Source organism: Bombina bombina, chromosome 6, assembly GCF_027579735.1.
Source record: "Bombina bombina isolate aBomBom1 chromosome 6, aBomBom1.pri, whole genome shotgun sequence".
NCBI classification, from domain to species: Eukaryota; Metazoa; Chordata; class Amphibia; order Anura; family Bombinatoridae; genus Bombina; species Bombina bombina.
Window position 1 is genome coordinate 911855440 of NC_069504.1, and position 14112 is coordinate 911869551.

The 14112-nt window shown below is 38.7% G+C and overlaps 1 protein-coding gene across 1 annotated transcript in view; it reads right to left on the reverse strand.

The window, feature by feature from the left end:
• The window catches only part of SLC23A1 (solute carrier family 23 member 1), a 604245-nt gene that overhangs the window by 358779 nt on the left and 231354 nt on the right, over positions 1 to 14112 (reverse strand). The window contains exon 4 of the mRNA XM_053718546.1: positions 11837 to 11994. Coding sequence (XP_053574521.1) covers positions 11837 to 11994 — 158 coding nt within the window. The remainder of the gene's footprint in view (positions 1 to 11836; positions 11995 to 14112) is intronic.

A 14112-nucleotide genomic window follows, 5' to 3' on the forward strand; every position in this document is an offset into this window, starting at 1 on the left:
CTGAAAGCCCTTAAAAAGGGCCTTTTGTAGGGCATTGCCCTAAAGAAATCAGCTCTTGTCCTTGTAAAAAAATACAAAGACCCCCCAACAGTAAAACCCACCACCCAACCAACCCCTCAAAATAAAAAACCTAACTCTAACAAAAACCTAAGCTACCCTGAAAAGGGCATTTGTATGGGCAGTACCCTTAAAAGGGCATTTAGCTCTTTTAAAATAGCCCAAACCCTAATCTAAAAAGAAAAACCCACCCAAAAAAAGTTAAAAAAAAACCTAACATTAACCCATGACAATCCACTTACAGTTTCTGAAGTCTTTTTTTAGAGTTAGGTTTTTTTAATTTCCCAGGTAAGTTTTTATTTATTTTAAGATAGGGATATTGTAATTTTAATTTAAAGTTAGTGGGGTTGTTAGGTTAAGGGGTTAATAGTTTAATTTAGTTTTTTGCAATGCGGGAGGGCTTGGTTTATTTATGTGGGAGGCCAGAGGTTTAGGGGTTAATAACTTTATTTAGTTGCGGCGATGTCGGGGAGCAGCAGATCAGGGGTTAATTCCTTTATTATAGTGCGGCAATGTCAGGGAGCGGTGGAATAGGGGTTAATAACTTTTATTATTGGCGGCAATGTCGGGAGCAGCAGATTAAGGGTTCATAAGATTATCTAGGTGTTGGCGATGTCAGGGGCATCAGATTAGGGGTGTTTAGACTTGGGGTTTATGTTAGGGTGTTAGGTTTAAACTTAACTATTTTTTTCCCCAATGACATCAATGGGGTTGGTTACGGTGATCACTATTCCGAGCTTCAGGTGTTAGTTTTTTTTTTGATATATTATTTATTTTATTAAATGCTGCCATGAAAACCATTTTACAATTTACACTTCAGACATTTTACAAAGACAGAACACAAAATAAAATGAAAACATAAAATGTCTTTAACAATCAAAATAAAATTGGTAAATACCATATTCAATCTACAAAGATGACATAATATATTTACATTATTCATCCAAATTATTCATTTTACCATACGAATGTATCAATAACTAAAGTTAGATCTTCTTTAGACCTTGGCAGCATATTTTGTGCAAAAAATTAAAAGGAAAGAAAAAGAAAGAAATAAGGAAGGAAGGAGGAGAGGGGAAAAGAAAAAAAAAAGAAAAGAAGGGAAAAGGGACTCCAACTCCTGCATTCCTCCCCATCCCGCTGTCATTCTCCATACCACTGGGATACCTATCATGACCATTTCCTTATTTACTTCTCGTGTCTATTTAGATTGATCTACCTGTGACTAGAAACCCACTCGTGTGGGAAGTCGCCTAACAGAACCAAATCATAAAAACATTCAGAACTTAAGAATGGGTATAGTATAGTCTTTTGTATGTCTTCCGAAAATATCTTGATTATTGGTAACCATCCCAGTAAAAAATTTTTGATTCACCATTCGTTCGCCTCTCTGAGATGAAAAGATTCAAATGTTATCTGCATCTGAACCATTTTGATGAATACTGAAAACCCTGGAATTTTTTTTTACTTCCAGTTTTTTCAAATTAAGTATCTAACCAATAATATAATTGTATTTAAGATTTTATTTTGTAAGGCTGCTCCTTGCCTGGGACGATCCGTTAGGAATAGAATGTCTTCTACATCTAAATGGATATCGGATTGATACAGTCTATTTATCCAGAAGACAACCCTCTTCCAAAATTGACCGATCCTGGGACATTGCCAGAACATATGTAAGATATCTGCCCTTCTAAAGGTACATCTTGGACAGAAGAAGTCCTGACCGGGATACATTTTACCCATTTTCCCTGGCGTACAATAAAAATTATTGATAAGTTTCATATGGCTTTCTTTCCAGCTTATTGGAATAGAGCATTTATTCAGTGATTTACAGCTATCTCTTAATGTGTCATGACCTATAATTAACATTAAAGATCTCCATTTTACACTTAGTTTCTCCAAAAAGGGATCACTTTGTTTAGCAAGCATAATACTATATAGTAATGATATTAAGGGTGCTTTGACCCGGGCAACGAACATCACAGACCTAATCTCCGACCAGGCGACCATCTCACTGCCACTCCATCTCTTCGATGTTATAAAATGAAAAGTCGAACTGGGATTTCAAATTATCAAAAGATATGATTTGTCTCTCATCTGTAAAAAGTTGACCAACTGACTTAAGATTTTTGCTATACCACTCTCTATATATCCCCTGGTTATATCCAGGAGGAAATTCAGGATTACCTATTAGGGGTAAATATTCTGAATATGAATAGCCTATATTGATTAATGAACAAAATTTTTGCCATGCAGTAATAATATTCTGTATAGACGTTAGCCTTTTTAAATTATTCGGAATTTCTTTAGCTTGAACATGTAATAAGGCTTTGAGTGAAAAAGGGGCAACTAGGGCATTCTCTATATCTGGAGTTGAAAACCAACAAGTTTCTATAAGCCAATCCAGTGCAATTTTGCTCAAGGCTGCAAAATTATATAGTCTCACATTGGGTAATGCTAGCCCAGTAGCTTCACGTGGTTGCATTAATTTTTCTATTGCAATACGCGGTTTCTTGTTATTCCAAATAAATTTAGAGAAACTGGAGTTCAATTTCTGTATGTCTTTTTTATTTAAGATTAGTGGGAGATTTTGAAACAAGAACAGAAGCCGAGGAAAGACTATTGTCTTAATAAGGTTTACTCTAGCAGACATTGATAACGGGAACACAGCCCAGAGTTTCAGATCAGAATACATTTTCTGTAGTAAAGGATAAAAATTAAGCCCGTACCATTTTAAGGGATTTCTATGAAGGAAGATTCCAAGATATCTAAGAGACTCCACCGCTCTAAACTCGAAATTAGCAGAAGAGCAACCTGTTTTTTGAATCCACATTAACTCGCTTTTAATATAATTTACTTTATAACCAGAAAAAGAGCTGAAAAAATTAAAGCAATCTATCACTGTGGGAATAGCCCTATGTGTATTATATAGACATATAAGTATATCATCCGCATATAAAAAGGTTTTAAGTACTGTCTTACCAATTGTAATCCCTTCTAAAATGTCCCTTAATCTTATCGCCAACGGTTCCAATGCTAGATTAAAAAGTAGAGGGGATAACGGGCAGCCTTGCCTAGTACCTTTTTTCAGTTTGATCCCTGGAGTTAAATTGTTATTAACAAGCAAGTATGATATTGGACAGTGATATTGTAACGATTTAGTAGAGAGTGAGGATGGATCACAACTGCAGAGTATGCAAAATAAATGATTTGTATCACTTTTGGCAAATGGACTATTGAACAGCATAGACCAAGCTTCTTTCAGTGAAGTTGTTATTCTCAAGTAATTTGAATTGCAGATCAGAAACTTGTCTGGCAACGAATGATGTAAAACATATATGCTGTTGAACGTCACAGCAGTAGTATAGACATAAACAAAGTCTGCATCAGAAGAAATATAAAAAATTAAATCAATTTCTTGGTAACAATCTTTAGTGTTCAGCTAGCTCCCAGTACGATAAATCTTGATAAAGAAAAGCAGAGTTCCAGAAAGCAGGTAGTGTTGCTATTCGTGCTGGAGTAAGATATAACAGTTCAGTGTGAAGTGTAACTCTCAGTTTTAGACACTATTAGTTAGTTTGTCACAGAACGGTATACACATGTGCTGATAGTCTTGCGGTCAGTAGAGTAGCAGGGAAAAGCAAAGTTCAATGTTTATTTGTACAGCACAGCTTAAAGTAACTACAGCGCTTACCCCCAGTCACCGGATGGTGTGTAATAGAAGCAGAATTAGTTCTGAGATGTCCTTGCACTTAGTCCGTGGGAGGTTGTTTGTAGAAGAGTTGCGCTGTGTTGCAGTGGAAGAGAGATTGAAGTCCGGTGTGTGAGAAACACTTCAGTGGCTCAGATGAGATAGAAACTCAGAGGGAGACGGCAGCAAACACACTGCAGTATGGATTAAGTCTCTGTTGTAGCATGCACGCTAAAAAGAAAAACTCGCCTCTGTAAAACTTTCTGTAGGCAAAATGAGCATATGAACCGGCAGTAGAAAATAAGTAATCCCAAGGTAGTAGCTGATTCAGTAATTGGAAGAAAAGCAGACTGGTTTGTTGTCAGAAAAAACATACAGCAAGTGGAAAACAGACACGCTTCAGAGCTAGTCTAGAAACTTAATAATTAAGCACCTGTCTGCAGTCAGCTGATGCCTTAAGTACAGGTAAGGCTGAAGTCAGGTGAATGGAAAAGGCATAGGTAAATCATGGAGCGGAATCCTTACATAAGGTGAATGGGAAAGGCATAGGTAAAAACTGAAGCGGAATCCTTACATACGCCCCCCTTCAAGCAAGCCGATCCTCGGCTTGATGTTTAGGTCTAAGGGGATAACGTCTGTGGAAACGAGAGATGAGTCTAGGTGCATCTATATTGGTATAAGGCTCCCAAGTGTCATCATCAGGTGAGTAGCCTTTCCATCTGACCAGATATTGTAAAACACCTTTATGCCGTCTGGAATCCAGGAGGTCTTGAATTTCATAAGTGTCCGAATCTAGGGGTACAGGTACAGGTGGTAAAATGGTTTTCACTGAAGGATCATCTGAAACTGGTTTAAGAAGGGACACATGGAAAGTAGGATGGATGGGTATAGAACTAGGAAGGTCCAGAGTAACTGCATTTGGGTTAACAACGTGAGTGATAGTGAATGGTCCGATATATAATCCTGCTAGTTTTTTACTGGGAACAGGGGTTTTGATGTTTTTTGTCGAAAGCCAAACTTTATCGCCTATGGCATAAGATGGTGATGGTCGTCTGCGTAAGTCGTAGTATTTCTTCTGTGAGGTCTGAGCCTGTAGAATATTTGTTTTTAGGAAGTGGAAGTTTTCGGCGAGCTTCTGTAGTAGATCATCTACAGAAGGAGAATTTGGGTTATCCGTTTGTTCCAGGGAGAAATGAGGATGAAAAGCATAGTTTGCAAAGAAGGGTGAAACTTTGGTGGATGAATTAACCGAGTTATTGTAGGCAAATTCGGCCAGATATAGGTATTGTGACCATTCATTTTGCTGATAAGAGCAATAACAGCGTAGATACTGCTCTAGCCATTGATTTAATTTCTCTGTTTGGCCATTTGTTTGTGGATGGAAGGCAGTACTTAGGCGATGATCAATTTTCAGTTGAGCAGAAAGACTTTTCCAGAACTTCGAGGTAAACTGAGTACCCCTATCAGTTGTTATGATGGAAGGAATTCCGTGGTATCTGACAATCGAATTTAAGAAGAGTTGTGCTGTCTCACTAGAAGTGGGAAGTTTGTTAAAAGGGATAAAATGAGCCATTTTGGTCAGGATGTCTGTGACAACTAGAATGGTGTTGAAACCTGAACTCACAGGTAATTCAACTATGAAGTCCATGCCGAGATGTAACCAAGGTCTATCAGGTATTTGAATTGGAAGAAGATGTCCATATGGCTTGGCCCTTTCCTTTTTGGAAGTAATGCAGATGGAGCAGTTTGAGATATAGTTTTTAACAGATGTTTCCAAATTTGGCCACCAGTAGGATCTGCTGAGAAGTTCCTTTGTTTTCGTAATACCTGGATGTCCAAGGAGAGGTGGATCATGATGTTGTTTAATTAGAGCAGGTCTAAGAATCTCGGGGACATACGAGAGAGTCCCATGATAGTAGAGGTTGTTTCTACGAGATAGTCGGAGTTGAGGTAACTGAGGATCTGACCGTAAAGCAGTTTGAAGTTGCGTCTTGAAGGTGGACAGTAGACCCAAAAATCTATCGGGGGGAATGATAGAAGTAGATTCCTGAGTGTTTGGAGGTCTAGGGTCTTTCCTAGAAAGTGCGTCCACCTTTCCATTTTTAGAACCGGGCCTGTAGATGATTTGATAGTTAAACCTGCTGAAGTATAGGCTCCATCTTACCTGTCGACTAGAGAGAGTTTTATTCCTCTGTAGGAACTCGAGATTACGGTGATCCGTGTAGATGATTATTGGTAAGACGGTGCCCTCCAGGAGATGCCTCCAATGTTCAAAGGCACGTTTAATCGCCAGGAGTTCCTTTTCTCCAACAGCATAGTTCATCTCAGGTGCAGAAATAATTTTGGAATAGAAAGCTACTGGATGTAGTGGTTGGGATATACTGCGTCTTTGCGAGAGGACAGCTCCAAGGGCATAATCGGAAGAATCCACCTCCAAAATGAATTGGAGAGAAGGGTCAGGAAATTGAAGTATTGGAGCTGAGCAGAAGGAGTTTTTTAATGAGTTGAAAGCTTCAGTTGCCTTGGAGTTCCAGGCGAAAGGTGTACTGGAACTGGTGAGTACAGTGAGAGGTTTAGCAATTTGAGAGAAATTTTTAATAAACTTTCTATAATAGTTGCTAAACCCGAGGAAACGTTGTAGTTCCTTCCTATTTTTTGGTTGTGGCCAGTTTTTTACTGAATCGACTTTGTTAGCCTGCATTTGGATACCTTTTGGGCCAATGGAGTACCCCAAAAAATCTATTTCTTTGGTGTGGAATACACACTTTTCTAGCTTTGCATATAGCCTATGAACTTGGAGCCTGGAAAGTATCCAACTAACATGTTTAACATGTTCTTCAAGCGTGTTTGAGTACACTAGAATGTCGTCCAGGTATACGACCACACAAGTATCAAGAAGATCGTGAAATATATCGTTAATAAAATACTGGAATGTGGCCGGGGCGTTAGTTAACCCGAACGGCATTACCAGGTACTCAAACAGGCCGTATCTTGTCTTAAAAGCAGTCAACCACTCATCCCCTTCTCTTATGCGGACAAGGTTATAAGCCCCTCTTAGATCTAATTTGGTGAAGATTTTGGCATGTTGGAGGCGTTCAATGAGTTCGGGGATGAGTGGTAGGGGATACCTGTTTTTTATCGTGATTTTATTGAGTTCCCTGAAGTCGATGATTGGTCGAAGGGAGTTATCTTTGTTTCTTACAAAGAAGAACCCGGCTGCTGCTGGAGAGACTGAAGGACGTATAAAACCTTTTTTTAAGTTTTCATCTAAATACGTCTTTAAATGATCAAGCTCGGGTTGGCAAAGAGGGTAGAGATGACCGTAGGGAGGAGTGGTACCAGGTTTTAGGTCGATCGGACAGTCATACGACCGATGAGGAGGTAGAGTATCAGCTTCCTTCTTACTGAATACGTCTGCAAACTTCTCATATACTTTAGGTATGTGTGGAGTTTCTGTCAAATGGAAGAGGACAGAATGATTTAGACAGGTTTGCTGACAATATGGTGAATCAAGTTTTACTTCCAAAGAACTCCAATTGATCACAGGTTCGTGTAAACGAAGCCATTGCAACCCTAGTACAATGGGGAATAGAGGAGAGGTAATAACATCAAAAGTGATGTATTCCTGATGTGAACCTAGGGTGGATACCAGAATGGGAATTGTATGCTGAGTAATAGGACCAGAAGAAATTTCAGACCCATCTACAACCCGTATAGAGACAGGAGACAATTTAGTGATGAGAGGAATTTTATTTTTTTCAACAATAGCTTTATCTATGTAATTCCCTTGGGCTCCTGTGTCAATTATAGCTTCTTTCGTCATGCGATTGCTGTCCCACTGTAAAGAGAGGGTTAAAGTACAGTGAATTGGTTTATCATGTTCAATCATTGAAGTCAAATGTAAGAGAGACTTACTATTTTTATTTTTACGTAGGGAGGGGCATTCGCGGATAGGATGATTTGGACTTCCACAATACATACACAGTCCTTTTGATTTTCTTCTAAACCTTTCTTCAGAGGTCAATGGACCCCTCATAAAGCCTATATCCATAGGTTCAGGCACACTTGATGAAGAAGCAGTTGGAGGAGGATGGAAAGATTTCTTGTAAGAAGAATCCCCAATTTGACGCTCTGACTTCCTTTAGCAAAGCCTTCTATCTATTTGCATTGAGAGCTTCATGAGGCCGTCTAATGAGTCAGGGAGATCAGTTCGGGCTAGCTCATCTTTAACTGCTTCCGAGAGTCCTAGGCGAAATTGGTTTCTTAAGGCAATCACGTTCCATTGGGAGTCAATGGCATGTTGTTTAAACTCCGTTATATAAACTTCAACAGGACGGTTGCCTTGCTTTAGTTTCCGCATCTTGCTTTCTGCAGTCAATTGTAAATTTGAGTCTGAATAAAGTTCATCCATGACTGCTAGAAAAGACTGTAGGGATGATAGAATAGGATCGTTGGTTGCAAAGAGCGTGTCTGCCCAGATTCGGGGTTCACCCCGTAGATAGGTAATCATTGTGAGCACTTTAATCTTATCATTAGGATATGTGAGTGGCTTAAGGTCGAAAGTGAGGAGGCAGGCATTCCTATATTGGCGATAGAGACTCCTATCACCATTGAACAAATCAGGTGCTGCAATCTGTGGTTCCACAATAGATTCAGCAGCTTTTGCTTTGGGAGGAGTTGTCTCTCTTATAATCTTAGTTAAAGTCTCATTTTCAACCTTTAGATCTCTAAGGCCTTGACTGAGTTCATCTACTCTTTTAGACAGGTTGTAAACGAATTGGGGCAATTCTGCTGGATCCATATTTTATAGGGCTTAATTATTCTGTAACGATTTAGTAGAGAGTGAGGATGGATCACAACTGCAGAGTATGCAAAATAAATGAATTGTATCACTTTTGGCAAATGGACTATTGAACAGCATAGACCAAGCTGCTTTCAGTGAAGTTGTTATTCTCAAGTAATTTGAATTGCAGATCAGAAACTTGTCTGGCAACGAATGATGTAAAACATATATGCTGTTGAACGTCACAGCAGTAGTATAGACATAAACAAAGTCTGCATCAGAAGAAATATAAAAAATTAAATCAATTTCTTGGTAACAATCTTTAGTGTTCAGCTAGCTCCCAGTACGATAAATCTTGATAAAGAAAAGCAGAGTTCCAGAAAGCAGGTAGTGTTGCTATTAGTGCTGGAGTAAGATATAACAGTTCAGTGTGAAGTGTAACTCTCAGTTTTAGACACTATTAGTTAGTTTGTCACAGAACGGTATACACATGTGCTGATAGTCTTGCGGTCAGTAGAGTAGCAGGGAAAAGCAAAGTTCAATGTTTATTTGTACAGCACAGCTTAAAGTAACTACAGCGCTTACCCCCAGTCACCGGATGGTGTGTAATAGAAGCAGAATTAGTTCTGAGATGTCCTTGCACTTAGTCCGTGGGAGGTTGTTTGTAGAAGAGTTGCGCTGTGTTGCAGTGGAAGAGAGATTGAAGTCCGGTGTGTGAGAAACACTTCAGTGGCTCAGATGAGATAGAAACTCAGAGGGAGACGGCAGCAAACACACTGCAGTATGGATTAAGTCTCTGTTGTAGCGTGCACGCTAAAAAGAAAAACTCGCCTCTGTAAAACTTTCTGTAGGCAAAATGAGCATATGAACCGGCAGTAGAAAATAAGTAATCCCAAGGTAGTAGCTGATTCAGTAATTGGAAGAAAAGCAGACTGGTTTGTTGTCAGAAAAAACATACAGCAAGTGGAAAACAGACACGCTTCAGAGCTAGTCTAGAAACTTAATAATTAAGCACCTGTCTGCAGTCAGCTGATGCCTTAAGTACAGGTAAGGCTGAAGTCAGGTGAATGGAAAAGGCATAGGTAAATCATGGAGCGGAATCCTTACATAAGGTGAATGGGAAAGGCATAGGTAAAACCTGAAGCGGAATCCTTACAGATATATATTACGGATAAACCGCAAAAAATGATTTTTGAACCCAAATTTTCCGAGAATCTCAAATAGATACTTCCATTCAATAGAGTCAAAAGCTTTAACTGCATCTAGTGTTAATAGCGCGCAATCATGACCGGGTTGCCTACCTGTCATAGGCTTTTGGCTTATGTTCCACATATAGTCTAATAGGGTAATCACTCTCCGGATATTTTTAGATGCATTTCTTGAGACCATAAACCCCGTCTGGTCTGGATGTATAACTTCATTGAGACCTGACATTAATCTAGATGCTAAAATAGAAGACAATATTTTGTAAACCGCGTTAAGCACGGAAATTGGCCTGTATGAGGCTGGATCCTCCGCATCTTTGTCTTTTTTAAGAATTAGAGAAATATTAGCAGCTGCAAAATATTCTGACGGTGGATTACTATTTATGAAATAACTATTGAATAGTTTTTCTAATGTGGGTTTGATCTCTTCTGCCAATATTTTATAGTATTCTACAGGTAGGCAATCCGGTCCAGCAGCTTTATTCAGTTTTGCTTTTTCAATTGCTTCACCAATCTCTTCTATAGATATAGGGGCATTAAGTTTCTCCAAAAAGTCCTGTGAAATCCTGGGGATATCCATTTGTGACAAAAAATTTTCTTGATTCTGAACATGATTACTACACTTAGTATATAGTTTTTGATAGTATTCGAATAATGCTTTACTAATATCTGATCCTTCCGTGTATCTTTTATCATTTTCCCTAATAGCAAGAATATAGTTCTTCTTTTTTCTGCCTTTAACTATTTTAGCAAGAAGCTTAGCCGAATAACCATAGTGTCCTTTATACCGAAGATTTAATTTTATCTCTTCTTCCAAAGATTTCTGTTTGAGGAAAATCTCTCTTTCTTGTCTAGCCCTGGAATAATTCTCCCAATGGACGTTAGATGGATCCCCAAGACATTTTCTATAGCTATTTCTTACTTGGTTAACCAGTTGGTTTTCCCTTAACTTATCTTTACGCTTTTTTTACACAAATAAGCCTTTATTTCTCCTCTTATATATGTTTTAGAGGCTTCCCAGAAAATTTCTATTTTTGCATAGTAAGATATATTAAGAGTGCAATAATCTTTCCATTTCTGTTTTAACCATAAGGCGAATCTGATATTATTATACAAGTAGCGCGGGAAAGCGACAGTAAAATTTCCTTTGACTTGATTCGTTAGAGACTGGAATGACAGTGAGATAATCGCGTGGTCGGATATCGTTATATCCTCTATCGTGGCCTTCATCCTATGCAGCGAAAGAGATTCAGCAATTAGGTGTTAGTTTTTTAAACACCTTCTCCCGATTGATGTCTATGGGGAAAGCGTGCACGAGTACGTCAAAGCAGCCCTTGGATTTTGTGCAGTATGGAGCTCATCGCCACCATATCCCACGCACAAGGCGGCTTTTTAGAAACTCAAATTGCAGCACTATGGAGGGTAAAATAACGCAACTTTTGTAGCATTTGTTTCGCACCCTCTATAGCGCAAAACTTGTAATCTAGGTGAAAGTTTCTAATTGTATTTCAGGGCTTTGTTTTTTGTTAAATGGTTAGCCATAATAAACATTTTCTGTGGGAGTTTTATCAATCAGCCAGTGAGCAATAGAGTCCCAGGCCATATAACAATGATACATTTCTGTTATTTTTACTTAAAATAAAAATGTTTAATTCATGCTCTTAAAAACTTGAAAGGTTTGTCAGTTAGTAGGATGCATTTCCTTTTCCATTTTCAATATGAAACATAAAATGTAATGTACATAAAGATATTTGGTTTGTATTTTACATATCTTAGCTAATGCTCTTTTTGTTGCAGAAAGTTGTGCTATTTTCACAAAATGACAATTTGTTTTTGCTTGTTTAAATCTTGTAGTTTCTCTAGCATATTTTATTATAGATGATTTATATTCTAGATTCTTTTCTTAATATAACTCTAGTTCTGAGTGCTTTACCAGTCTCGCATTGCAGCACAAGCAATCAGCCTCATACTGACAATATGCAAGAAGCTGAATTGGCTTCCTATGGGTAACATTTCTTATTATGCACATGAAAAACTACATTACAGGGAAAATAATGTAGAAACAGAAATATAAAACATAAATAAAAGAATAAAACATACCTGACACCAACTGTTGTTTGGATTAATGTAGTTATTCCCACACAAGTGAATATTGTTCCAATTAGTTGGCTCACAGTATACTGGTCATTCCCAACACAGAGTGCATTGGCTAGAAGGAATGGTATAGCGATCGTACCGCTGAAACAGGTCAAGTAGTGCTGGAAAATATTATCAGAAATTAAACTATTGATGAAAAAGAAGCAGCGATGTTTTGAAATTTAATACAATATTGTGTATTATATTTTATATTTGTATTCACAGTAATGTATAATTTATGATTAGTTTTTATATTAAACAATTAGAAAGAGCTCATTTGACCCACACTCAATAGATGTAGGTTTGTTACATAACACAATATTACAGCTGCTTAGCAACAGCCCAGACCTAATATTGACTGCTGCATTGAACTAACACTGCATCCTATATTATGTACTGTTACATTGTATTACATAAGAACCTTAAAGAAACATTATACACTACATTTTTCTTTGCCTAAGTGTTTTGTAGATGATCCATTTATAAAGCCCATCTGGGAGTATTTTTGTAAAAATGTATAGTTTTGCTCTTAACCAAGCCCTAAAAGTTTTAGATGTATACAGATGTCTACAGACTACTGGTTGTGTAAAGGGTCTTTTCATATGCAGGGGACAGGGATGGGGGAGTGTCTGCTTTTCCTGCTTTTCCAGCCCCTTTCAGTGGGTGTCCCAGCCTAAACTTATCAACAGTTCTAAACTAAGTAACAGCTATATTACGACTTTGACGTTATGAGTGAAAAAGCAGCGTTATGACCCATAACACTGCTTTTTCCCTAACGTTGCTATTACAAGTCTTGTCAATGGGACTCCCATAGCGCCGGTATTACGAGTTTGCCTGGGAGGCCAAAAAGTGAGCGGTATACCCCATACTGACAAGATCCGTACCGTCATCTAAAGTCAGTAGTTATGAGTTTTACTTTACAAAGCTGTAGCATAAAACTCATAACTAAAGTGTTAAAAAGTACACTAACACCCATAAACTATCTATTAACCCCTAAACCGAGGCCCTCCCACTTCGCAAACACTATAATAAATGTATTAACCCCTAATCTGCCGTTCCGTAAATCGCCACCACTATTGAAATGTTATAACCCCTATTTTGCGGCTCCCCGACATCATCACCACTATAATAAAAGTCCTCCAAAATAAAAAAAAAACCTAGCCTACAATAAACTACCAATGGCCCTTAAAAGGGCCTTTTTGTGGGGCATTGCCCCAAAGAAATCAGCTCTTTCACCTGTAAAAAAATACAAACACCCCCAACAGTAAAACCCACCACCCCCACAACCAACCGCCCCAAATAAAATAACTATCTAAATAAAACCTAAGCCTAAGCTCCCCATTGCCCTGAAAAGGGCATTTGTATGGGCATTGCACTTAAATGGGCATTTAGCTCTTTTATATGCCCAGACCCTAAATTAAAAATAAAACACGCCCAAAAAACTCTTAAAAAAAACAAACACTAACCCCCTGATGATCCACTTACAGTTCTTGAAGTCCCACTTGAAGGATCCAGCGAGCGAAGTCATCATCCATGCGGCAAGAAGTCTTCATCCAGGTGGCCTTCATCCATCCGGTGAAGTCCTCATCCAGGCGGCAAGAAGTCTTCATCCAGACAGCATCTTGTATCTTCATCCGTCTGGTGCAGAGAGGGTCCATCCTGAAGACATCCGGCGCGGAGCAAAATCTTCATACGGTCGTCGCCGTAAACTGGAACTTCAATCAAAGATGGCATCCTTTGCATTCCTATTGGCTTAGATTAGAGCTGCAAAATCCTATTGGTTGTTCCAATCAGCCAATAGGATTAGAGCTGCTAAAATCCTTTTGGCTGTTCCAATCAGCCAATAGGATTGAGCTCTCATCCTTTTGGCTGACTGGAACAGCCAATAGGATGAGAGCTCAATCCTATTGGCTAATTGGAATAGCCAATAGGATTTTAGCAGCTCTAATCCTATTGGTTGATTGAAATTTTTCAGCCAATAGGAATGCAAGGGACGCCATCTTGGATGGTGTCACTTGCATTGAAGTTCCAGTTTACGGCGGCAACGGTATAAAGAGGATGCTCTGCGCCAGATGTCTTCAGAATGGCCCGCTCCGCGCCGGATGGATGAAGATAGAAGATGCCGTTTTAATGAAGACTTCTTGCTGCCTGGATGAGGACTTCGACGGATGGATGAAGATAGAAGAGGCAGCCTGGATGAAGACTTCTTGCCGCATGGATGATGACTTCGCTGGCTGGAT